At 36.7% G+C, this 26,453-nt stretch overlaps 1 protein-coding gene and 2 pseudogenes across 3 annotated transcripts; 2 read left to right on the top strand and 1 right to left on the bottom strand.

Annotated features, from left to right (window-relative positions):
* Positions 1-4,963: 4,963 nt before the first annotated feature.
* Positions 4,964-5,978, bottom strand: LOC145973643 (uncharacterized; annotated as a pseudogene). Its single transcript, XR_014439524.1, has 2 exons — positions 5,543-5,978; positions 4,964-5,460 (listed from the first exon to the last, which is right to left on the bottom strand). The product of XR_014439524.1 is annotated as an uncharacterized LOC145973643 (transcript).
* A 4,798-nt stretch (positions 5,979-10,776) lies between these two features.
* On the top strand, positions 10,777-11,893 carry LOC145973642 (uncharacterized). Its single transcript, XM_083103166.1, has one exon. The coding sequence runs from the start codon at positions 10,784-10,786 to the stop codon at positions 11,891-11,893; it is 1,110 nt and encodes a 369-aa protein (XP_082959292.1). The 5' UTR covers positions 10,777-10,783.
* An 8,972-nt stretch (positions 11,894-20,865) lies between these two features.
* Positions 20,866-26,453, top strand: LOC145973645 (cytochrome P450 4C1-like; annotated as a pseudogene). Its single transcript, XR_014439526.1, has 9 exons — positions 20,866-20,994; positions 21,444-21,629; positions 22,721-22,814; positions 23,338-23,440; positions 23,603-23,708; positions 23,952-24,058; positions 24,138-24,206; positions 25,783-25,955; positions 26,138-26,453. The product of XR_014439526.1 is annotated as a cytochrome P450 4C1-like (transcript).

Raw genomic sequence — 26,453 nt, 5'->3', positions numbered from 1 at the left:
AATGAGATGATACTACAATTTTATCAATTTGTCTCTTGCTCATTAAAAATAGCGATCATAAATAAAGAATTAAAGATATATTTGGTATTAAGATAGATTACACTCTCTATCTCTTTTAGTTTTTGATGTCATTTCTAAGATTCATATTAAAAGAGAGAGAAATTTTTTTATTTTTTATTATTAAATTTTTTATTAAAAAGATTATTTATACACCTGAACTTAATATAAAATAAAAATTTAATACTAAAATTTAATATTAGAATTTTTCAAGTATTCAAAATTTGATGCTTACATGAAATAGTAATATCTAACATTAAACTGGATTGATTAGCTAATTATTTTGAAATAGATTTGTAGATTTTTCACATATAACGTTGACAATAAACATGTAAAATAAAGGACCGCGCACATTTTATATGAAAGAAGTGGCTTCGGTCAAATTGACTGGAATTGAAATATGTTGTAGTTTAAGTGATGCTGATCAAAAGTTTTCTGAGACAAAAAGTCCAAAAATCAAAATTATAAGAAATACGATGATTTAAAGTAGGTATTGAAGTTTAAAAAAACGTCTGTTTTTGAATACATAGATTAAATTAATATACAGGGTGACCCATTTTAACTTAGGCAGCCAAATAACTCGAAAAATAAGCAAGATAGAGAAAAATGTTTTAGACAAAAGTTGTATGGTTTCGAGGGGGCCATAAGATGGTATCATTGGTTTGACCTTGAAGAGTCATTTGAAGGTCACGTGAAGGTCACTTCAATTTTTTTAAATGGAATACCCTATATATTTTTGTACATTCTTGTAGCTTATTTCGAGAGCTTTCCAAAACACTATAATTAAGTACATTTTCGTTAAGTACTTTTTGAGTTATGAGGCTTGAAATAATTTCTTAATTTTACATAAACCGTAAAATATCTTGTAAAATATTCATTTTTCGATTACCTTACCTTAATAGTTTTATGTACAAAATAATGAGAGGAATCAATTGGTGTAAAGAAAACACATAGTTGTTTCGAAGAAAAAATATGTAATTTGCAATTAACAATTCCATATTTTTTCTTAAAAACAACTATGTGTTTTCTTTACACCAATTGATTCCTCTCATTATTTTGTACATAAAAGTATTAAGGTAAGATAATCGAAAAATGAATATTTTACAAGATATTTTACGGTTTATGTAAAATTAAGAAATTATTTCAAGCATCATAACTCAAAAAGTACTTAACGGAAAGGTACTTAATTATAGTGTTTTGGAAAGCTCTCGAAATAAGCTACAAGAATGTACAAAAATATATAGGGTATTCCATTTAAAAAAATTGAAGTGACCTTCACGTGACCTTCAAATGACTCTTCAAGGTCAAACCAATGATACCATCTTATGGCCCCCTCGAAACCATACAACTTTTGTCTAAAACATTTTTCTCTATCTTACTTATTTTTCGAGTTATTTGGCTGCCTAAGTTAAAATGGGTCACCCTGTATAAATGTTTGAAAAATATATATATAATGTGTGTCAAATATATATAATGTATTATATATAATGTGTGTCACTTCTACAATATTTAATGATTCTAAACTCTTTTTGTCATACGTGTCTGTTACGCAGAGATCAGGTACATACAGCTCGCGCGCGCGCGTGCGCACACATGGCACGTACGCATGCACACATATATAACAGAAATGACTTGGAATCATTAAATATTATAGAAATGACACACATTAACTTCAATACTATACTTTAAAAATCATCGTATCTTTTATACTTTTGATTTTTGGATTTTTGTCTCAGGAAACTTATGATCAGCACCACCTAAACTACAACATATTTCAATTTCAGCCAATTTGACCGAAGCCACTTTTTTCATATGAAATGTGCGGGGTCCCCTTTTCTTCAAAAATTATACATAATAATTAATCTCGTTACTACTTGACGATCCTAAACATATTGTTAATATCAATATTAAAAATTATTATAAAAAATATAAAAGAATGCAGTTAAAAATGCTGAAAATGCTGTTAAATTATGAAACTTAAAAAATTAACCTTTTGTCAAGTCAATGATGGTATTGTTCTCGGCAAATCAAGAATTTGAGATATTTATTTATCGATATCGTTCTTCTGCTAATACATGTCTTATAAGTTGTCATAAAAGTAAAAATTAAATTTTATTCTTTGCTGGTACAAAAATATTTTTATCGGTTGATACGTTACAGTACGACGCGAGTCAGATCACTCGCATTATATTGATACATGTGCATGCATGCATGCACGCACACACATACACACATAATATCTACACTCAGCAGTCACCTGTTTATGAAGTTGTTGTTGTCAATAATTGAAATATATAATTGCCAATAATTAAAGTATGTAAATAATAATTTTGAAAAATTGTAGTAAAGATTATTTTTCTTCTTTTTCTGGATGATATACTGTGATGAACAATTCGCTCTTTATTTATATTGGCCATTGCAAATTTTGGTTCTTATTCCAGCCTCTAATCGACGGTTTGTTAGGCACATTTATTAGTTCATCTGAAAGTCACAGAATAAATCATTACTTGGACGATTATCGAAAAAGTAAATTACATCATTCTTTTTCTTTTTAATTATAATAATATATGGTAATTATTTACTTATATGGACCACCTCCTGATTTCAATAATTCTCACATATGTTATCAAGATCATCACTCTGAGTAATGTGGAGGTTTTAGTCGGCGGTCATTATTTATTAAAAAGTTATAAACAAAAAATGTCTAATGAATATTATGTAATTATATGACACCGTATATAGACTATGAATGCTATTTTCTGACGTTGTGTGTCTGTGTGTGTGTTGGAGGACGAGAATGCGGAAATGTTCACATTTAAAAATGTGTATTGCCGCCTCTTCTTCGGATAATCTCTTGCAGATGCTCATGCATATTGTTGCAGGCTCTAATTATTCCCTGAGGACTTTCATTCCATATTTGATTTAGCGCTGTGATCATTTCCATATTCCCGTCTTCCAACACACATACACACACACAGACACACACACACACACACACACACACATACACACACACACACGATACGCCAAATCCGACCAGCAACCTCCTTGTGGGGAGCATCAGGTAATGCTAATGTTGGCGGTAAATGAACAAAAATGTATAGATAACTTTGATGTGTCGTAATTCCACAAAAAAAGTCATACAATCTTCATTTTTTTTAAATTCACACATAAAAGTCCATATCTTATGATGATTATCATAAATTCATATCATAAATTTACGAAAAAATTTATTTCACCCCGTGGAATGCGTCTAATTATGTAAATTTTTGGAGAAGAAACACGTTCTTACTTTTAAGGAGATGACGAGAGAGGGAAAGGATAAATTCTAAATCTGACAAATGATTTTTAAAATAGAGGCTTTAAGCTTGAGAATGAAAAAGATTTTTCAAATACGACCATTTTTGACGGAGTTATACTTATTTGAAGTTATGGGAAAATTTGACATGAAATTACCTATGCGATAATTTTGTTGACGAGTGTATATTATATTTTAAAATAAATACCATCATATCTATATTTTTTTATAACTAACATAAATATCATATAAATCAATCATATGTGCGGGATATTTTTCTGCACGTGTAATTATCTTTGAGATTAATGATACTGCAAAAATTATACTACTTTTCTTAATATGATTTTAATTTTTAATATTAGTTTTATGTTATTTCGAGCAATCTTTGCGAAAAATGTCTTTCTCGTCCAAAGTCAGAATGAAGTAGTCATGATATAACTATTTATAGCACGAGCGTTGACTCCAAACTGATTTTTCAACAGTATTTTGTTCTTTTGTGGCGAACACCAGTATCTAATAAAGTAAAATACAAGTTTTGGCGCGAATAACGATAAACTAATATACACAAAATAATTTTATTTTCTTGATTATACTTTTTTTTTATAATCTTGAGATAACGAATAAGATTGATAAATATTTTAGTGGAACATAAAATTTTTCTTACGCATGTACTGTTGATTAATTACTATTGAAAGAAGTTTTCTAATCATGTACAAATACTTTAATAATTAAAAAATTTAATATAATATATAAATTTGATATATTATAAATTTTAATATCCCTCTCTAAAAAAAGGCGTGCAAAGTAGAATCTCGAATATATCAATCATTATTATTTCTTTTCTGCGATGCTGATTGGTTGTCTCGATTTACGTTGTACGTTATATTAGTAGGTATACAAGGCGGGTTCTAACGCTGGTCCTCTCAGGGGGGATTAGGCGCGAGGGGATCTCAGCGGCGCGGGGGAATGACGTCACGCAGGATGGAGGGGGTTTTCGGTGGCGCGGGGGAATGACGTCACGCGGGACGGAGGGGATTTCATAGGCGCGGGGGCTGCGGGGCGGAGCGGGGGACGCTTGTGTTGGATGTTTTATGACAAGTATAAACAATCATAAACCGATGTCCGGTTGATAAACAACAGTATTTGAAGAGGATTGGGTCTTCGGGCCGAGACTAACGTGTCGGGACATGTTTTTCGCAAACAAAATGGCTCTCGCGGTACCCTCCCCCTCTCCCCACAATATAAGTAATTCTAGATTTTCTTTGTTTTCGAATTAAACAATATAAGCGGTATTCCTTTGAAGAGGATTGGGTCTTAAGGCTGACTAACGCGTCGGGACATGTTTTCGCAAACAAAATAGCTTTGTGCTCTTGCGGTACACCCCCTCTCCCACAATATAAGTAATTCTAGATTTTTTTTCGAATTAAACAATATAAGCGGTATTCCTTTGAAGAGGATTGGGTGGATGGAAATGCGTGTGAAGAAATTACATCATGATTTAGACTTAAAACTTTATTCTTGTTTTACATATTTTTCTTACGTACTATGGACTAAAAACTAAAGCTGCCAGCTCGCAATCGACGAGTTGATGCTTGTTGAAAGCGTCACTCGCGCGTATTACTTTCGATATTTCTTTTGGATTTATTACAGTGGACGCGATATTGGAGAATTGCATAAACTTGACATCAACTGTTTCGATAATTTTATCCAATCGATCAAAAGTTACATCTATGCATTGATCGAGATCGAACATACGATGTAATGTCGATTCGACCATCATCAAGCATACGTTTGAAGATTCGAGACTTATGAGTTTGACATCGTTAATCGTACGAACTCTCACTGTTAGCAGTCCAACGCTTATAAAATTGTAGTCATCTTTAGAGTTGTTCCAAAGTAAATTTTGAATATTGCGACGTTGCTCGTAGAGTCCCTTCCACGTTTCGAGAGATAATATCAGTTCCTTTCCTCGATGATCTCCTGTGGCAATCTCCACGTAACTCGGTGAACCCACGTTGATACCAATTTCGAGGAATTTGAATTCCGTAGCTGTCAATGCGTATCGTCTACCTAGTATACGAACCGCACGACGTTCCAACGAAATGCTACAGAAAAATTAAAATTAAAATAATAGTAATAATACAATTTGTAAAAATCGAAAAATAGAAAAAGTTAAATAAAACTTACTCGTCACATTTGTTCTCAAACGATGGAGTTTTATCACGACTCGGTACGTAATTATTCACGTGTCTTCCGATGCCGCTGCCGCTGTTTCCGTTTCTTTCGACGTAATACATTTCTCTGGGAGTTATGAAAAGTGAACCACGAGAGCGGTGTTAACGCGACACTGATCGTATAAGAAATAACCGAGTATACATGATGCTCATCTTCCAAAAGTATAATGTGGTGGGGGGATCAATGCTTCTAACGCTTTGAATTTTAGGAGAAGGGGAGACAACGCTCAGACAAAAAATTCTTAGAAACGCAAGGAAAGGTCTAGGAAGGGGAAATAAGAGATAAAACATATTAATGTTTACATATTTTATTTTCTTGTAATTCTTTCTGGTGTTGCGACCACCAGTTAAATATTTTGAATACATTTTGTAATGCGCAATTCTTAACATGTTTTCCACATTGCATACTATTGGTAATATCTAATTTATTTAGAGAATCAATATCTTCATAGTCTGCATCCAAGGTTTCAATAATATAGCCGTTTCCCGCATCGTCTAGTATATCGGTCAGCCATTTTCGCTTTTCAAGTCCTTTAACGTACACGGCAGACGATTCTTCTTCTTCTTCTTCGTGTATCGTACCAACGACAGCTGTTGTAATTATACGCTGAGCCAAGCCATACGGAACGTTTCCGTCTTCCCATTGTAATCCATGATGATTTCTAATCACCCATGAGACTTGACATTGCTCAGATTTTGTAAGCACGCTCCACGGTACGGGACTTGCGAAAAAGTAATGCGAGAGAACATATCCCTTTCTCAGAACCGCAGCTTCCTTCACGACAAAATTTCTCCCGACAATAAATCCTTGCAGATCCACAAACGTTGGTGACGGACATGACGAGATCTCTCTCTTCGATACGTTAGTCGAGATGAATGACAAAACTCTAAAATCATCTCGCAGCACTTTGATTTATATCCTGCTCCTCCTCCCCTCTCTCTCTTGTGTCGATGTTATCGCTTAGGTGATTTTGCGTACAACGTTGGTCAACGGATTGTACTGGATCACACGATCGTGTATGATGAGACAGTACGCAGTGGTATTCGCCGGCACGTTCTCCTTACATTCGAATTCCAATCTCACATCCACGGTTGCGCTCTTAACCGATTCGTTTTGTCGAGAACAATCGATAATCACGAACGGACCTTGACGTTGAAACTGTAAGATGGAGAGACTCGGCTCGAGATACTCGTATCCGTAATAGTTCTTGCAGAAGCGCGCGTACGTGTCGTAGAGAATGGCACATCTGCCTTTTTCGAAATCCAGATTCATATCGTCGTACGGATAACATTCCGAATTCAGATAGAGTTTCACGTTGATTAATTTGCAATTGTCGAATCGACTCGTATCCTCAGACATGATATTTTTCCGGCTTGTCTGCAGAGCGAAGACAACGTATCGTGGTTTCTCCAGTTGAGTCGCGGTCTTAATGGCCCACGAATGCTTGGTTGTAAGCTGCAATAGCGGAAACTCGTATAGATCCCATGAGCGAAAACCCATGCTGAGATATCGTCCGCTTTCCAGAGCACGCAGCATCGACAGTTTTTCGATCTCGTTCAACAGCACGTGTGGCATTCGCCATTGTATCTTGAATATGTTGATCACAGGTTCCAGTGTCGAATCTCCAAACAGACAATTATTATCGTTGCGCGATCGTATTAAGATCAATTCGTGACGAGCGTTAATCACCACTCGTTTATAATCCTCGCAAAATCCCAATAACATGTGGAGCGGTACGCAAAAATTGAAATGTCCATTCTCATAGGTCCACGGATCCCAGCCGGCGTTTTTCATAATCACGTTTCTATCGGATGATACCGTTACATAGTTTTTGAGCGTAGTAGTTATTCCTACGTTTCTATTGCGATCAATCTCAACGCCATCGAGTTCGTATCGAATCTCATCGAACATGAATGCGGCGCAATTATTTGCCAGTTCCACATCACTTCCTTCAACTGGTTTGGTTTTCGTTAGTTGTTCCTCGATGTATAGGAAACTCTCATACGGCAATGTATACAGATCCTGTTGTTGTATGGGTATTCTTATCTCATCACTGTGTCCGAACGTTGTATTGGCGAACGGGTTGTACGTGTGAGTCTCGATCTTGATGATACGATTGTCAAAGATCGGTTCATCACCGATGTTGAGAATGTCGGTCATCGTTCAGCTGTTTCGCACCGCAAATCCCAAAGATTGTAAAAACGCAACGTTCGATGCGCTGAGTTTCTTTTTCTTGGATGATTTGATATTAGCGAACGCCGACGTTGTTGTTGTTGTTGTTGTTGGTGTTGCTGGTCTCGTAAAGATTGCGTTATCTCTCACGTCTTTCGATCCGTTCAATACGAGCATCTCATACGTCGCATACGTACGTGCAATCTTACGGTGATCTCTTCTCCTCGAAAATCGAGCAATCGTCCGTTCTGGTCGACAACGCGTAACGTTAAATCCATAATGCTCCGCGCGATGATCGGCAGGTAAATGATCTGGGCAGGCGTTTCCGATATCTTATATCCCGGTGGTACCCTCGGTGAAAATTCATGTATCGTATGAACGAGTATGCCGTTGTTGTACGCACCCGCGGTCACGTTACACTCTATACGGATAATATTCACGTTGAGAATGTTAATCGGCATGTTTGATTCGTACCATTTTCGCGGCTCGAGAATACGATTCGAGAATCCTAGCAGCGATCCAATGTTGTCGGGTTTGGTAAAGTTTATTCTGTAGGCACATTTGATCTCGCTCCTCATTGTATTGTAATTAGCGCGGAGCACTATCGGATATTCATCATCTTCATAGTCACCGTCAATGTGTTTCTTATCGCGATGTTTCCATGAAATTGCATGTTTCAAAAATTCATGTATATTTTGCAACTCATACGATCCCTCGGGAATCGTAATTTCCTCGTCGTCTTTGCCAAAGTAAAATTTATTATTCGAGGAATTCACATTCGGTATCGTGTGATAAGTCTCAAAATCCGTTAAACCGAGCTCGTATTCGTCGTCGCTCAAATCTATGGTGGGAAAGAAGTTTGCCGTGAGAACGCTACTCTTCCCAGTCAATGTGAACGTCATAGACATGTCGACGAAACTGTTTAATGAATACTGAGTTAAATAGCGCAATATCTGTCTTTAAATTCACATGCATCGACCGTTCGAAGAAACTGCAAGCACAATTGTCCGCAGATGCTCTAATCGTAAGTTTGAACAGATGTGTAATTGTACTGTATCTTCGTTACGTTTCGTCCGAGATATCGCACCAATTCATTCGGCGGTCGAAGATTGCCGAAACTGTCGAAATATATAGCGCGATTCCCCCTCTTTGCATACGCTACCCAATGAGTACCTGGTCCTTCGACGCTATCCAAATTTACGATGCCGCTCTCGTTTCGATATATACCACCGATCGGTAAAGAATCGCGCATGAAAACACCTCTAAAATATGGAATGCGCATACGTTTTGCCAGTTGCGGCAATTGTACGTTGGTAGTTGTGCCCTGCGGCATTTTTAGCGTCTCTTTGACGTTTTTTTTTTTTTCTCGTTGAGGCTCCTCGTCCGTATTTGTAAGGAGCGAGATATAACCCGCGACCTTCCATGGCGCGATTGTGACGTAGCATCTCTTGCAACTGACGTTGCGCGGCTTTTCCGTCGTTCACCGCCTTCGCTACACCAGCCGCTCCACCGATCAGGGATCCGAGCGCACCCAACATTGGTAGAATCGGCAATACACCGCCGCATTTCGCTACCGGAAGTATCCGTTTTTTCACCGATTTTTTCTTCGTCTTCGTCTTCAGACCCATACCGAGCTTCGTCTTGGCTTTCATCGCTGCCCAGACAGTTGTGGCGGCGGCTCTCTCACCGAGAGTCGAATCTTTCGCAACGATGCGATTCCGCGCTTTCTCAGCGAGTATCCTATCCGCCGCGTGTCTCTCGGTGAGATCGTTGCTCCGAGAGTATGCTATATCGTGTTCGCGACACGCCGCGTCCAATGGGTTGACACCTCGATCGCCTCTGACTAATCGCTTTTGCAACCGCGTGCCTGGTCCGCAAAACTGATAGCCGGGAATATGGAATTCGATCGGAAGTGCGTTTATCGCGTGATTTAATAGGCCTCTACCTATTTTCGTTGACATTCGCCGCAATTCTTTATCAACGGCGCCGGACCGTCGATGTGCGTTTCCTGACACGGCTGATTGTAGTGTTCGTAACAGCGACGATACGTCTGAACCTCCGGATCCGCTTTTATGTGTTCCGGAAGTTTGTCCCACACGTAGTGGACGTAATCACCGCACGTTCTCAATAGAACTGCTTTCGACACAAATTGTAGCTGTTCGACGCTCAAATCGCGAATATCGGAAGGATTTGTTAGCAGGATGAACATTTTTTCTCTACTGAGCGACTCGTGATTTCGCGCATCTATAAATAGGCAGGCGTTCGATCCAATCAGCAGTGTTGAAAAAATGAGATTCGTACGACAACCTTTGACGATATGCGTGACAAATTGCGACGACAGATTACGATCAATGGAGGACAACGCGGAGATGCGCAGGCATGATACGATGCTACCGACTACTATACGCGCGATCGTTTGCGGCCCCTCGAATTGTGGTAAAACCAACGTTCTGATAAGTCTACTGGAAAGTCCGCATGGTGTACGTTTCGAGAACGTGTACGTGTACTCGAAGTCGCTGCAACAGCCGAAATATCGATATCTGGAGAATTTGTTGACGCCGATTGACGAAATCGGTTATTTTACGTTCTCCAATAACAGTGACGTCATTCCACCGAGCGAGGCACGTCCAAACTCGATTTTCGTCTTCGATGACGTAGCGTGCGACAAGCAAAATACGATAAAAGAGTACTTCTCAATGGGTCGTCACTCGAACGTCGACTGCTTCTATCTCTGTCAGACGTACGCGAGAATACCAAAACATCTTATACGCGACAACGCGAACCTGCTGATCTTGTTTAAACAGGACGGTAACCAACTTGAAACACGTGTACAACGATCACGTGAATACCGACATGTCGTACGGGGATTTCAGTGAATTATGTCGTACTTGTTGGCAACAAAAGTATGGATTCCTAGTGATAGATAAGGACAGCTCATTTACGAACGGGCGATACAGAAAAGGATTTAACGTGTTCGCGATACCGCAAAACGATTAGTCGCTGCCGACACACTCTATCGACATGGCTGAAAACGATAATATTCGCGAGCGTGAAAAGATTGCGAGGGAGATTGAGAAAACGAGCGAATCGATCCGCAAGAAACATCGCGCTTTGAAGACCGGTAAGATCGACGACGATATCGCGGTCAAGACCCATTTTAGGCCTATTATCGAGCCACTACAAAAAATCGTCGACAACTCTAGCTTAATCGCGGTGAAAAACGAGCCGGAGAGTAACGCTGACGCTATAATTAAAACGTTACCCATCAAGCGGTACAAGGAGGAAGAGGAAGAGGAGGAGGAGGAGGAGGATACGACACCGAAAAAGAGACAACGATTGAAGGCGAATCATTTATCGACACCGCATACATCGGATGAACCGCTGATAACCTCCACACCGTCCGCGACAACGAGAATCGTACAACCCACGATACCCGAATCACTCGCAATCGAAAATGTTTTCGAAACCACGGGCAACCCGCTCGAATCACCATCTGTTCGAAACATGTTACAAACGTTGGAAGGTCAAAAAATGTTACGAGAGCACTTCGGGCCACTGGCACAAAAGTACATGGGCGCTCTCCTTAGTGGCGATAAAAAAAACCAGATCGATCACGTGTACGGTGTCTATTTCGACGAGAATGAAATGTGGCTCGGTAACAAACGATTCGACATCGGCGCAGATGACTCTATAATCATAGACAAAGTGAGGTACATTGGTACACCTGGATTATACGAGTTGATCTTCAAGAGAATTCCCGATGATGACATATACACTGAGGACGATATGCAAAAATATAAGAGCATATTAATGGCGACGAGTGCGCATAAACGTCAATATGATGCGCAAGGTCAATTAAAGAGCAACAGGGGATACAAGTATAAACACATAATTGCACCGTTGATGTCGATCGAGTTGAAAAAGAAAAAATGCGGTACGGGAGTATTCATGCCTCGCGCGATGACGCTAACCGACAATAAGATCGATTACGTGCACTGGGACGATCCCAACGAGCTAGTGGATCGTCTACGATTGCTCGATGCATCGCGCCGAGCTGGCCACAACGCTCACGACAACGAGATCCTGTCGATTATAGAGGAACTTCGCGAAGTCGGCCTTATTATAAATTAAACGGTGTCTCGACGAAACTAATCAGTCGATCGACGTCACTCGCATCGAGAAAAAAATGCCCATCAACAAATTTGGATTATTCGAACAGAGAAATGAAGCAATTAGAACTAGCGATCATTGGGGTAAATCGGTGACAAGTTACTTGCGTCAAAACGCTCTGTGTCGCGTCGCTACGTACTATGACGCGAGGTCGCGCAAGATTCGCCGTGTAGCGCAACCTGAGGCTGATACCGATGCAGTCAACAAACTGTACGTGGAACAATGCGTTAAAACGTTGAAGAATCAGCAGAAAGAATCAGACGAGAAGCTGACTGCGTTCGAGAAGGATGTGCGAGCTTTGCAGACTGCGATAAACGAGCTTCGGCGTGCGATTAACACTAATTCAGAAACGGCTATCAACCTGTAATGAGCGGCTGTAGTGAACGGTTTAGGAACGGCTATTGTACAATTATTAAACATCTACAAAGGTTTATCGAACGGGTTGGGAACGGCTATCGAACAGCTAGAACGACTATCGAACAGCTATGAACAGCTATCGAACGGCTATCGAACGGCTATCGAACAGCTACGAACGGCTATCGAACGGCTATGAACGGCTATCGAACAGCTATGAACGGCTATCGAACGGGCCAGGAACGTCTAGCAACGAATGATAAAACGCACGGTGATACTCGAGGCACACATCGTTTGATCGACGAATCGAAACAACGATGGATCGGCGATCGGGAATAACCGAGGAAGTGAAGAAACAACATAGTTTAGAGAAACGGCAGTTGGTGAACGAATTGCACGCGCCGGCGAGAAAAAATTTTCCCCGAAGACACGTCATAGTGCGGGGATACGATGACCTGTGTCAAGCTGACATTGTCGAGATGCGTCCGTACTCTCGTTTCAACAGAGGTTACCACTACACACTCACAGTCATAGATGCGTTGAGCAAGCACGCGTGGGCCATACCACTCAAGAGTAAAGGTGGAAGCGAGACAGCTGACGCTATCGCCGAGATAATTCGAGATAGCAAAAGATGTCCGAAAAACTTACAGACTGATATGGGGAAGGAATTTTATAACGCTGACGTGCAACGGCTCATGCGGAAACATGACATCAATCACTATTCTACATATTCGGTATTGAAGGCATCGATTGTTGAGCGATTCAATCGCACGCTGAAAAACGACATGTGGAAGATGTTTACGCTGAACGGATCTTACAAGTGGATCAGCGCGTTGCCGCGATTCGTATCGGATTACAACGCGCGCAAGCATCGAACGATCGGTATGCGATCCGTCGACGTTACTCCCGCGATCGCTGAAAGACTCTTGGCTACTGTGTACAACCATGTAAATATCGCGGGTCCGGCGAAATTCAAAGTAGGTGACTCGGTACGCGTTAGCAAGTACAAGACAGTTTTCGAGAAAGGTTACACGCCAAATTGGACAACCGAAGTGTTTAAAATTGCAAAAGTACAACATACTAATCCCGTAAGCTATCTACTGGAGGATTATCGCAAAAAATCTATCGCTGGAGCGTTCTACGAGTACGAGTTGCATCGCGCGAATTATCCGAACGTGTATCTCGTGGAGAAAATACTGCGTAGGAGGGGTAACGAGGTTTACGTGAAATGGTTGGGATTTGACAATTCGCACAATTCTTGGATACATAAGGACAATGTGATTTAATTCATACAAATTGTATTTATTTTTAAATTTAAGAAAAAATATGTACAACATATAAAAAATATACATGAAATATATAAAAATACAAAAATCTTTATTAATACATCCTTTCCAATAATCCGTATATAATACAATATATGAAATACATATACATATGAGATATATATACAAAAATAATATCTGACATTATATCACATACTATATTACATTACATTATATATATTATATTATAAGGGTATCCTATAATGTCCCCATGGTAATGTGTCGGTCGAATCAGGTACGATATACCGCTTGTCATCGTACGGACTCAGAGCAATTTTCGTCTCGCGGACGGTATACACTTTGTGCAATTTCGATCTTATGCAAGATTGCTGTCGTGTCATTTCTATTTCGTCATTCAGACCGCGTGTAATCGTCGAATGTTATCGTTCTCGCAACAACGTTACTTTTGACACCTTTAACCTTCTTCGTATCCTTTTTCCCGTCCACTCTCATCGCATACATTTTTGCTCTAAGCCCGACGAATTCGGTCATTATCGCGCCATTATTTTCATCTTTCATTTCCCGGTACTTTTTTATTCACGAGCGGTATACCGTACGCGTTATCAATTGGATAATCGCTCGTATCGAAACTAGCGATATCATGTTTCATATTTTCATAGACATCTTCGCACTCAATGTGGTATATAAGACTGTCTGTGTCGGTGTACATTACCCGGCATTTATCACGATATAGCGGTGACATGTACTCATGATGAAATTCGTACAAGCACGTTTTAGAAATGTCGAGTATGCACATGCCGACATAGATTGGTTTATAAAATTTCACTTCAAGTTTGCGTAATTCTATGGCAACCAAATTTTCCGAAAAGACGCTTCTACTATGAAAATTTGGTTTCGCTATCATTGCTTCTGCTCCGTATCGTCCGTCCCACTTTGTTAATAATTTTACATCGACACGATTACGCACATTTTCCATCGTCTTACCAAATACCGCGTTATTCATCAGTTTATATAAATTTTTTTCAAAATCATTTTTCGCGAGTGTTCTAAACTGTGTATTTAATTCGATATAACTGCGAAGCCACGGAGATTGTGTAAATTGTAATATGCGATGTATTTTTGTAACGCGAAGGTCGTGTCGCGTACATTGCTGTAGGTTACGGTAGTGTATCACGTAACGCTTCTTATCGTATAGCGTTGCGAGGAGTTTGTCTTGCCGCTTGCCGGGCGGCTTGTCGCGTGTCGGGCAAAACGGCAGGTCAATGTGCGTATCGTGAAGATGTTGCGGGTACTCGAGATCGACTTCGAGGATATAACCCGTAGGCGAATCTAACGCGATCGATGCTACGTCAAAATTCGACACGTCGTCGACCCATCGAAAATCGGCATAGGGCAACGGTTGACACATTGCCCATCCCTACAAATTATTTACATCGAAATACATCAAGTACGACGATGGTTTCGATGGATCGTACGATTGTTGCATGTACTTGTTATTAGCGCGCGCGTATCTGTTGGAACACTGACTCAGACCACCGCGTATACCGCGTTCGATAAACATGACCATGTCGATGTCGGTAAGCAATTCGAATGTAATCTTTGTATGCTTTAACATGGCATCCCACGTGTATCCGGGAAGAGTATAATAATACGCGGGGTCGAGTCCGTAACTTTTGATGCAACTATCGCGAAAGTTTTCAAAAATATCGGCTAATAACAAGACGTCGATTTTCAGGTACAAATCGCTATACTCGCCTAGCGTTCGAATGGAGAATCGCGTCCAGATGTTCTCGGCGTGCGCGTAATCGCTCTCGGATATAGTTTCACCGGTCAAAGAACTGTAAAACGATTCGCGCGGTGGTAAACACGTATCTTGCAACCTATCTACAGAGTCGACGTATTCGTACGAAAAGACGCCTTTCCGTGTTAATAAACTGAAATTTTCTGCAGATAAATTTTGAAATTCTGATTTTAAAATTTTGAATTTGTCTTTGTCTAGATAAGATGCCAATTTGTCGAGACTTGCTGTAAGAAATTTGTACGAATCGATAAAACTTAATTTTATATAATTTTTCCAATTGTCTTGTGCAACTTTAACAGTTTTTGTAAACGATATATATTTTTCCTTGGTTATTGGAAGTAATTCGATTTCCCCTTCGAACGCTGTGGCTATATCCTCGATAATGAAATGCGCGTCGTAACCTGATAAATTGTGGAAGACTATCGGAATATATAATGATTCTTTGTAATTTAGATTGCAATTTGAGTGCGCGGGACCCCTATATCGTCCGGTCAAATGACAATGATCGCGTACGCGTGTATCGTCTTCTTGCGTAAACGGTTTTTTGCAAATATGGCAATGCGTTGCGCTGTGAAATTTTTCCCACTCGTCCGATGTTAAATTTACCATGGAGACATTTGTAGTCATTAAAATAGTCTTTACACGTAACGCTAAATTTTTAAGTTCTTCGGCGAACCACGCGATACAATCAATACTGCGGCGAGAATGCTACGCGGATAACGAGTCATCGAACGAACAATGCATATAATACGCTATACTAAATACCTTATGATGCTGATAATTTTTTTCTTCGTCAGTCTTTGTCAACGCACATTCCAAATCGGCATAGATCACAAATGGAAGCCGCTCTTTCCTCGTGTAGTTGTTGAACTCGAGCCACTTGTCCTTATCGCTCGGCAATCGAATAGCGCAGTCGTTTATTTTTCCGCAGTCTACCGTATGTGACTGCAACTTGTCCTCCGATCCGAAATAGTGCAAGCATCTGTAAAAGAATATTTAAATTAAAGATTTATGCAATGCATTATATTTTATAATTACATAAATTATTCAAATTATACATACCGATCACAGATATATCTTTGGCCGTTGTGTTTGCTCAGTTGCGAGCTCACGAGCCGGGATAAGTTCTTGATCCATGCGAAATGTCCGACGCTGTTACCGTCTTCCACATACAACAGGTTGACGTGTTTATCCCGTTTCTGCTCCGAAAGACGTATCGGGACAATGCTGTTTTCTTTCTCGATGCTGTACACGTTGATGGAGATATTGTTTATATGTTCAAACTTTTTTAGTTGGTTCAACGTCATCGGAAACTCAATATTTTGTACATTTAACACCGTCGTATAGTGGGGATATGAAGATTCCCGATTCGTGTCTCTTTCAGCGGGGTATAGAGCGGCCACCACTGCCCACGCGAAACACGCATTGTCTCTAGATTGTACATTAATTACAGCTCTCTTCATCATAATTTCTCGCAGCAATTTAATATAACATCCCGCGCGCATAGGATTATACTTATTTATATTTACAGTTAAATTCTGTATTCGCGACAATGCCCAGCCACTATCGCGTTCCTGAAATTCTTCTAGCAATGCTAGGGTGGGCTCGATAACGCTGCGCTCATACCACTCGTGTAAATCAGACGTGCGAAAGAGTTCACAGTTTCTCGTATTGATACTTTTATTCGCACGCTTATCACCCGACACAAATTCACCGTTGAATATAGTGTTCAATTTTACACTGTTGTATCTTCTTATAACGTCTTGCACTTGCTCGAGCACGATGTCTTTGGCGTCCTCGAGAAATTGACGAGGTTCGATATGGTTTGCGTTAATCACAGCACCGGTTAGAATACGGTTATCGAACGCGGTATCAATCTCGCGCCACACAAGTTCATTTTGATGCGCGCTACATCCGGTACCCGCGTTATTGTCGCCACTGTAATTACCACCACTGGGCATAAACTGTCTCTGCAATCGAGTCTTTGCACCTTCGAGTCGCGCGATTCGAGCAATCAGCGATTGTCGATTCCCGATCGATAATCGCGGTCGTTTGATCCGACTTTGCTCTTCCAGCGACTCAATGTACTCGTTGCATCGTTGTAGCCATGCAAAATATTCGCCCAAGGTGGCAATTTGGCGGGACCGCTCCACCAGGTCGCGTTCAGTCTGCTCGACGTTTTCCATTTCTTCACAGAGTGCAAATTGGGCACATATTGCACGGAAATCTTATATACAACGGCTCGCTACAACTTGAACAGAATCGGCCATCCATCGCATCAAGTGTCTCAATTTTATGCTTTCGAACAGCATACATCATTTGGCTATCCACGCCTTGCAATGCAATCATACACGAAGGACATACAGCTAAAGCACCACCCGTGGAATAATAAAAGTATATGATACAAAATTTTGTACTACGTGCGTTTAAAGCATTAATTTCCGCAACAGACACTATTTTCTCTCTGAATTCCGTGGAGTTCTCACTGCAGTGACTAATGCAATCACTGTCAGATGACAACGCGTGATCTTCGTCTTCCATTTTTATATTATCACACAACACTGACAGAACACTACTTTCTGACAGAACACTACACTTTTTGACTATACTTTTGCTATACCGACGTGTCGATGCGCTTTCAAATCACGTACTATGATCTTGCGCTTCGATCCTTCTTATATTCAATCAACAAACTTTCAGAGATTGTTGGAGGCACAAAAGAAAAAATTTTTTTGTAACTGAACCTAGGGTTGAAAATGTGTTGTTATCTCGCTATGATTCGAAGATTGCTCGAAAACGTCGGACCACGAAATATCTCAAAATATAAGTTTATGACTAATATTGTATACTTGCGATAATACAGAGAGAAAGAGAGATAAAAGGGATAAAGAGATAGATAGAGGGATAGAGGGATAGAGAGGGAGAGAGAGAGAGGGATAGAAATATAAAGGGATAAAGAGAGAGAGCGAGAGAGAGGGAGGAATAGAGAGAGACCCAAAATCTTCTTCATAGGAATACCGCCATTTTTGTTTATACGTGCGTCCCCCGCCCCGCAGCACCCGCGCCACTGAAATTCCCTCCGTCCCACGTGACGACATCCCCCCTCCATCCTGCGTGACGTCATTCCCCCGCGCCGCTGAGATCCCCTCGCCCCTCAACCCCCCTGAGATCCAAGCGTTAGAACTCTCCTAGTGCTAACTACTGACCTACATAAATTTCAGTTAGTTTTGTCATAAAAACATAATGCTAAAAGATTCATGCAGCAATATATAAAGTCTCATGCAATGATTGCGAAGCGTCATATGTCGGTTAGATTAGTAGACAAATAAAAAAACGAATTTCGGGATACCGAAACTATATCCAGAGTAATACTTCGAAATTTTTAGTCATAACCAATCATAGACTCAAATTTGGTCATGATTTTAATTGGGGAGAATCTGAAATTTTGGACAGAGAGTCCTGATTTGACAAAAGATTTGTCTCTGAAATACTGTTTATCAAACGACAAAAAATAGCTTGAATTTGCAGAGTAATATAGAGGACTTGCATCACGCATTTGCAACGATAATCGATAATTTATCGAAAATATGAGATGTTTGTTCACATATTTATATGTTTGCTATTATCAAGTCAACCGAGTTTGTTCTCGGTTGAGTCTATGTTTACTTCCTAACAACCGAAGACATATTTATACATTTCATCATCGAATCTTAAGCAAACTTGAAAGATACATAATGGTATAGTTAAACAGTTAATTAACGCTACAATTGACAACAATATATTGTAACACGTATATTTACGCTACGTTAATCTAACGTTATCTATCGAAGACAGATATTTTTATAATTTGATGCGTATAACACTTTGTAAGATATATTATTAAAGTTGCACCGAAGAGGGATCAAAAGATCATCCGAAACGTTCGCTTTTCTCAATGTAATTATATTTAATTTGAAATATACGAAGGATAATCAGAAGGAAGGAAGTATTGTTTCTTCCTTGCGCTCCAACTATTGCACTGTGTCTCTAATTTGCCAATTTTGATTTAATCTTTAATTATCATTATTTGAACCAATTTTCAATTTTATTTAATTTTTATATCAATACTTATAATATATTTTTCAGTGGAACAATGGAAGTTATTGTGTACAGTATCTGACAAATATTATCCTATTTTCAAACTATGGGGATTGATCGAATTTATTGTGTCTATCCGTCATCCAGATGATCTGGAAGTAATAAAAAAATTTCTGGAAAGATTTAATTCTCTATAGATATTACAATTTAGATTTACAATTTAGATTTACAAGATCTACTATTTCACAAGATTTTTGCTGACAAAAATATTTCTTCAAAGAATAAAAAGATCGATACAGAACTCCATACAGATTAGATTAAAATATGAGATACAATTAATAAATTATTTGTGTATTTGAGATTGAATGCTACTAAATAGATGTTTCCGGTGATTTTAGAAGATACTAAGCACATCGATAAAAGTCGTGCATATAATGTATTACATCCCTGGTTCGGCACAGGTCTCCTCATCAGTACAGATACCATAATAATATTAGTATATAAAAACGTACAAACTTTTTTATTACAGTTTGTTATCGTGTATTAAGGGATTATTCTAGTCTAGCGGAAAAATTAATTTTTTTTCCTATTTTGCAAATATTTGGTATGGAAAATATGCCTGTAAGAAGATTTAGTCCAATTCACAAAATTGATAAAGTTATAGCACCTGGTATGGAGCGATCTCGGCACTCGAGCCGCGCGGCGCACAATAGAGCATTTTGTCATTTATATTTCGGTTAAGTTCAGCTAATGAACTGCTTGAACGTTGTTTAGGAGCAGAAACATAAAATAGCAACGAAAATTTTTTGAATTTATTGATTTGGACTTTTGCCTCAAAACATCTTCATTCCGGGGCAAAGATGATTGAAGTAGCAACTTTTCTGACAGTTATTACCTTCAATGAAGAATTTATACCAATTTTGAAAGTTATGAACGTAATGAGAGTGACTATTGGTCATAGCAAACGAAGATGTACGCAAATTCTCGGAACAAAGCTCGTATCACCTGCTCAGAACGGCATTCAATTGACTTCGTTAGAGACGAGAGAATAAATCGCAGGGAAGAGAGAACTGCTCGGCAGGACTTCTATGAGCAGGAGGAAGGTCCCCTCTATAGTCCTGCACTAACTGATTGATCGTAAATTATCTCCATGTAAGTACTCTATATTCAGTACAAAAAACTTTAAACATGTTTTTCTCAAAATCATGTTTTTCTTTTTGGCTCTCATGATATTTCAAAAACCAGTTGATCAATTAAGCCGAACTTATGCATATGTACATCTTCAGCATGGTGAAAAAATGATAAAAATCGAAATTTAATTTTCTAAATAACGTCATTTTTTCAATATTTTTTTTTATTTTGGTACTTGCTATAGCCAAACTCATAGTAATTAAGAATCTCTTTGGTTTTTTGTTTCACATAAGAAGAACAGCCGGAATCATGAGAGCTATGGATCAATTCTTTTTTCATGATCTTATTCAATTTTATATATCGCACTTATTTAACATTATTTTTTAGTGAAAAAATTTTGAAACATACTTCAAGTATGTATAAATATTTGGGAAAAAACCATATCTTCAAAAAATTAATACATGTCTTTAAACAAATTCGTAAATATAGCATACAAAAAAATTCGAGACTGGAATACTTCATTAAATTCGCAATTTTAAATCAAACATCATTACGTAACAGACTTTTGAATAAATTTTAGTATATTTTTTATTTACCAATCTATAAAAGATTTAATTACAAAATTATAATTAAATTCAAGTTAATACTTTCAACATTTATCGTAGAAATTTCATGAAAAGATATATTTAAAGGATTATAAAAGAATTTTTTGCGACATAAAAAGAAATAAATGTAGAATAATATTGTTATTTAAGATTGGGCAATAAACATTAAACTAAGAGAGACAGTATAACATTTATAAATCTTATTCTATTATTTGTATTTTATTGTATAATTTTGCGTTATCTTGTTTTTGTTTCAGGCGTTAAATGGCAAGCACGGCGAAAGATATTAACACCTGCATTCCATTTTAATATATTGAATCAGTTCGTCGATATCTTGATCAATGAAAGTAATTGCATGACAAAATCTTTAAAGGATGTCGGAGGCACATTTGTAAAGGATTTATTACCATTTATTAGTGAATATACGTTAAATGCGATATGCGGTAATATTATATAAATGATTCATCTTTTTATCTACATTAAATACGTTATTGAGGCCGTGTTCACTGCACGTGCACGAAAAACCTGACCTATTTGCCAACATTGTACGGTGCGCATGGTGCTTGAGGCTGTACGCTATTTTATGTTTATTTTTTAATTTTTTTAAAAACAGAATCAAAATTATTCACATGTTATCTAATCTATTTATTTTATTTTCAATCATTGTTTCAGTGATATCAATTAGAAGTTGTTCTCTTATTAAATAAATTATATTCAAAATAGCGATATTGAAAAATATCATGCATAGTTCTTATAAAATCTGGGTAAATATTTACATTATCTTTACATAGCCAGCCCCAAATGACTTGACTTTGACATATATTATTAAGATCACTGCCCTGAGTAACATCCAAAAGATTTTAGGCGTCGTTCGTTGTTTATTAAAAAATTATAAACAAAAAAGACACGAATTTCACGTAATCTTTAAACATCTTGTGCATTTAATGGAATGTTTTTTTTACATATACGCGGTTATTTAATTATTTATTTTGCGTTTTTAAAAATAAGAAATAGTTATTAATAAATATTAAATTATTCAGAAGTGGTATGGAGTGGACCTCGTTTAGTGTGGAAAGTTGCAAACCTATGTGGAAGCGTACAATAATAGACCTCGCTTCGCACTGACTCAGGGGTGGTGTGGGGTGGACCTCGCTTCACGTGGAAAGTTGCAAACCTATATGAAATCAAATCTATGTGGAACTGTACAATAGAGATCTATTATTGTATGATTTCACATAGCTTTGCAACTTTCTACGTAAAGCGAGGTCCACCCCACACCATCCCTGAGTCAGTGCGAAACAAAGTCTATTATTGTACGCTTCCACATGGGTTTGTAATTTTCCTCACAAAACCAGATTCTCAATTATAATCGATGTATATGCAAAGGTCAAAGAAATTGAGATGTTTTTCAATATGCTTATTCCTTTATAACTTTAGGAAGGAAAACGTTGTTTCTTCTGGCATAGACAATCATATTGTGCATTTTATGTCCACGAATTCTGGAACACTCTCTATAATAATAAATAAATTTTAGAAACTGCCATGGGCGTCTCTTTGCAAAAACTCGGCGAGTTTCAACAACAGTATCGAAATGCAATCCACGAAATAATCGAAATGATAATTTATAGGTAATTCAATATATGAGAGTATAATAAATAACTGTGTGACATGTCTGTGACATGTCTCCCTTAAATTATTATAATGTTATAGCTATACATTTTGAAAAATAGATTGATTATTAAACAGTCATATGAACAACTAGTGTTTATATCAATGTTAAATATCGATTTGTTTAAGTCCGCAATTAGCAATTAACATGTATTGTACATACTCTATTAAATGTTTTAATTAAATTGCTTTCAATCTTGAAACTATTTAAAAATTTAAAAAATATGAATTGTATGGGCAAAATTTGTAGATTAAAAAATATTTAGCTTTGATAAAAAAATATTTAGCTAAAACGAAAATACAATGCTTTTAGAAGGATCTACATAACTTTTTCACACATAGTTTTAAATTTTTCATATATTGTCTATAATCTATGATTATTTAGAGTTAAGATTACTCTATTACTTCATGATAGCTTTAAATAATGCTTTTACAAAATAACATAATTATTGAAATTATATAACTTAATGAATTTTGTTTTAGAGCATTAAAGCCTTGGTTTCTTAGTGATTTATTATTCTCATTATCGCCACAAGGAAGAAAACAAACAAAGATCTTGAAGATATTGCATGGATTTACAGAAAAAGTACGTTATAAATCATGTTATCTCCTTAAATCCTTCGAGCATTTTAAAAAATTACAATAAATCTTGTAATATTAATAACATATTACATTATTAATATTTATAATGTAATACAATATGCCATTGCTATTTAATACAAAAATTAAATATCGTACTCGTGTATAGGTCATCGCGGAAAGAAAACTTTATCATGAACGCACAGGTAATCGATTCTTAAAGAATCTTGAAGGTGATAAAGAGATGGAGGCAGAAGATATTGAAGTATTTGGAAGTATGTAAGAAATCAGTGTTTCTCAACTTAAATTCGACTTTGCAATCTAAAATTATAAATTATACTTGCTCTATTTACACTAAATATATGTATAATTACATACGAAATGATGCAATACATGTTCGCTATAAGAATAAATGATTACTATTTGTAAGAAAGTTTAAATTTTAAACTAGAACAATGTTATATAATTAAAGCGCAATGTACGCAAAAATGAGGTAATCGCTAATTGTTTATTTCTAGTTAAAAAAAACCGACTAGCCATGTTAGACCTTTTAATAGCGGCATCTCGAGAAAGTTCTTTAACTGATTTGGACATAAGAGAGGAAGTCGATACTTTCATGTTTGAAGTACGTATATGTAATATATTTTTTAATTTTTTGTACATATTATCTAAGCACATATAACAATATGACGATCTGATTATAGGGTCATGATACTACAGCAGCGGGTATAATGTTTGCTTTATTATTATTAGCTGAACACAAAGATGTCCAGGTATACCTCAATATCTTATGACATAATATTTAAATATTTAATATTTAAATATTAAATATTTAAATATTTAATATTTAAATATAATACACTGTAAACAAGTACTTGATATTTGTACAACTTTGAATAGAAAGCGCAATTAAAATATTATGATATTGAGGTATACCTGGACATAAGATATTGAGGTATACCTGGACATCTTTGTGTTCAGCTAATAGTAATAAAGCAAACATTATATATATATATATATATATATATATATATATATATATATATATATAGGGTGGGCCATTTTAATACGTCCACGGGAATATCTCCTCAGGTAAGGGGATAGCGGAAAATGCCTCAGACAAAAGTTGTATGGTTTGAAAGGGGCTATAAGATGGTGTCATTAGTTTGACCTTGGAAAGTCGTTTGAAGGTCACGTAAAGGTCACTTTCAATTTCTTAAACGGGACTCCCTACTTTTTATTACATATTCTTGTAGCTTATTTCAAGAGCTTTCCAAAACACTATAATAAAGTATTTTTTTATTGAGTACTTTTCGAGTTATGAGGCTTGAAATCATTTCTTAATTTTACATAAATCATAAAATATCTAGCAAGACATTTTTTTTTCGTTTATCTTATCTTAATACTTTTATGTACAAAATAATGAGAGGAATCGATTGATGTAAAGAAAACACATAGTTGTTTTGAAGAAAAAATATGTAATTTGCAATTAACAATTTCATATCTTTTCTTAAAAACAACTATGTGTTTTCTTTATACCAATTCCTCTCATTATTTTGTGTATAAAAGTATTAAGGTAAGATAATCGAAAAATGAATATTTTACTAGATATTTTATGGTTTATGTAAAATTGAGAAATTATTTCAAGTCTTATAACTCGGAAAGTACTTGATGAAAAAATATTTAATTATAGTGTTTTGGAAAGCTCTCGACCTCAGCTATAAGAGAATATAATAAACAATGTGGGTTGCCATTTAAGATTTTTATGGTGACCTTGACCGCGCTTTTCGAGGGCATCCCAAGGTCAAATAAATACCATCAGCTAATAGATTTTGTTAAGCCATTCTTTTCTGTCTAAACTATTTTTTCAAAAAATTAATATTTTCTGAGATATTTAGCCGTTCCGGAACTTTTGCCCTACCCTGTATTATATACAGGGTGTCAAGCGTATATGTACCCAAAAAAAAACCATAAGTAGATCTCGTTAAACTGAACTAAAAAGTCTTTTATCATTTTGTAAAAACTACGTAAAATTTCGAGATATTAAGAAAAAATATGTAATTTGCAATTAACAATTACATTTTTTTTTTCGAAACAATTATGTATTTTTATTATATCAATTGATTCCTTTCATTATTTTGTACATAAAAATATTGAAGTAAGATATACGAAAAATGAATATTTTACTAAATATTTTATGGTTTATGTAAAAATTGAGAAAATTCCGAAAGAATTAAAACTTCTCAAGACAAATATGAACAAATATGTTTTGATTTATTATGAATTTATTTATATTTATGCATATAAAAAAAATTGAAAAATATATTTTAATTATTATCGATGATATAGGAACGTGTGAGGGTTGAAGTTAATACTATGATGCAAGAGAACGGAGGGAAACTTACCATGAAATCATTGCAAAATTTATCATATTTAGACAGATGTTTAAAAGAAACGCTACGTTTGTATCCCAGCGTGCTTTTAGTATTACGAGATACTGCGGAAGAGAGATGTAAAACTACGTAATTAATCACTTTATTTGATATGTTTTTGAATATGTCACATAACACGAAGCATAAATTATAGAACGTAAAATTTAATATACATATTATATTACATTTTAAAAATACAATATTATGTACATATTATTTTTCTCAAAAAAATCTTATTTTTATAAATTTTGAAATTTTATAATACTTTTCAGATTCATATGTCGTACCTGCTGGAACAATCTTACATCTTAATATTTATGGAGTTCACAGAGATCCTAATTTTTGGCCAAATCCAGAAGTATTTGATCCAGATAGATTCTTGCCCAAGAAGATGCAGAATCGTCATCCTTATTCCTATTTACCATTCAGCGCAGGACCAAGAAATTGCATAGGTGAATTGGTCGTGATTTTCATTTCTCTTCATGCTGATAATTTTTGACAGACTTTGAATTTTATGTATTATTAGGTCAACGATTCGGCATGTTGGAATTGAAGGCTATGATAGCTCCTTTGGTGCACAATTTTCAT

Source organism: Camponotus vicinus, unplaced genomic scaffold (assembly GCF_025532165.1).
Source record: "Camponotus vicinus isolate PSW18456_S1 unplaced genomic scaffold, iyCamVici1.0 SCAF_6, whole genome shotgun sequence".
NCBI lineage: Eukaryota > Metazoa > Arthropoda > Insecta > Hymenoptera > Formicidae > Camponotus > Camponotus vicinus.
Note: the sequence above shows the minus strand (reverse complement) of the source record. Positions and strands in the feature narration are given on the sequence as shown.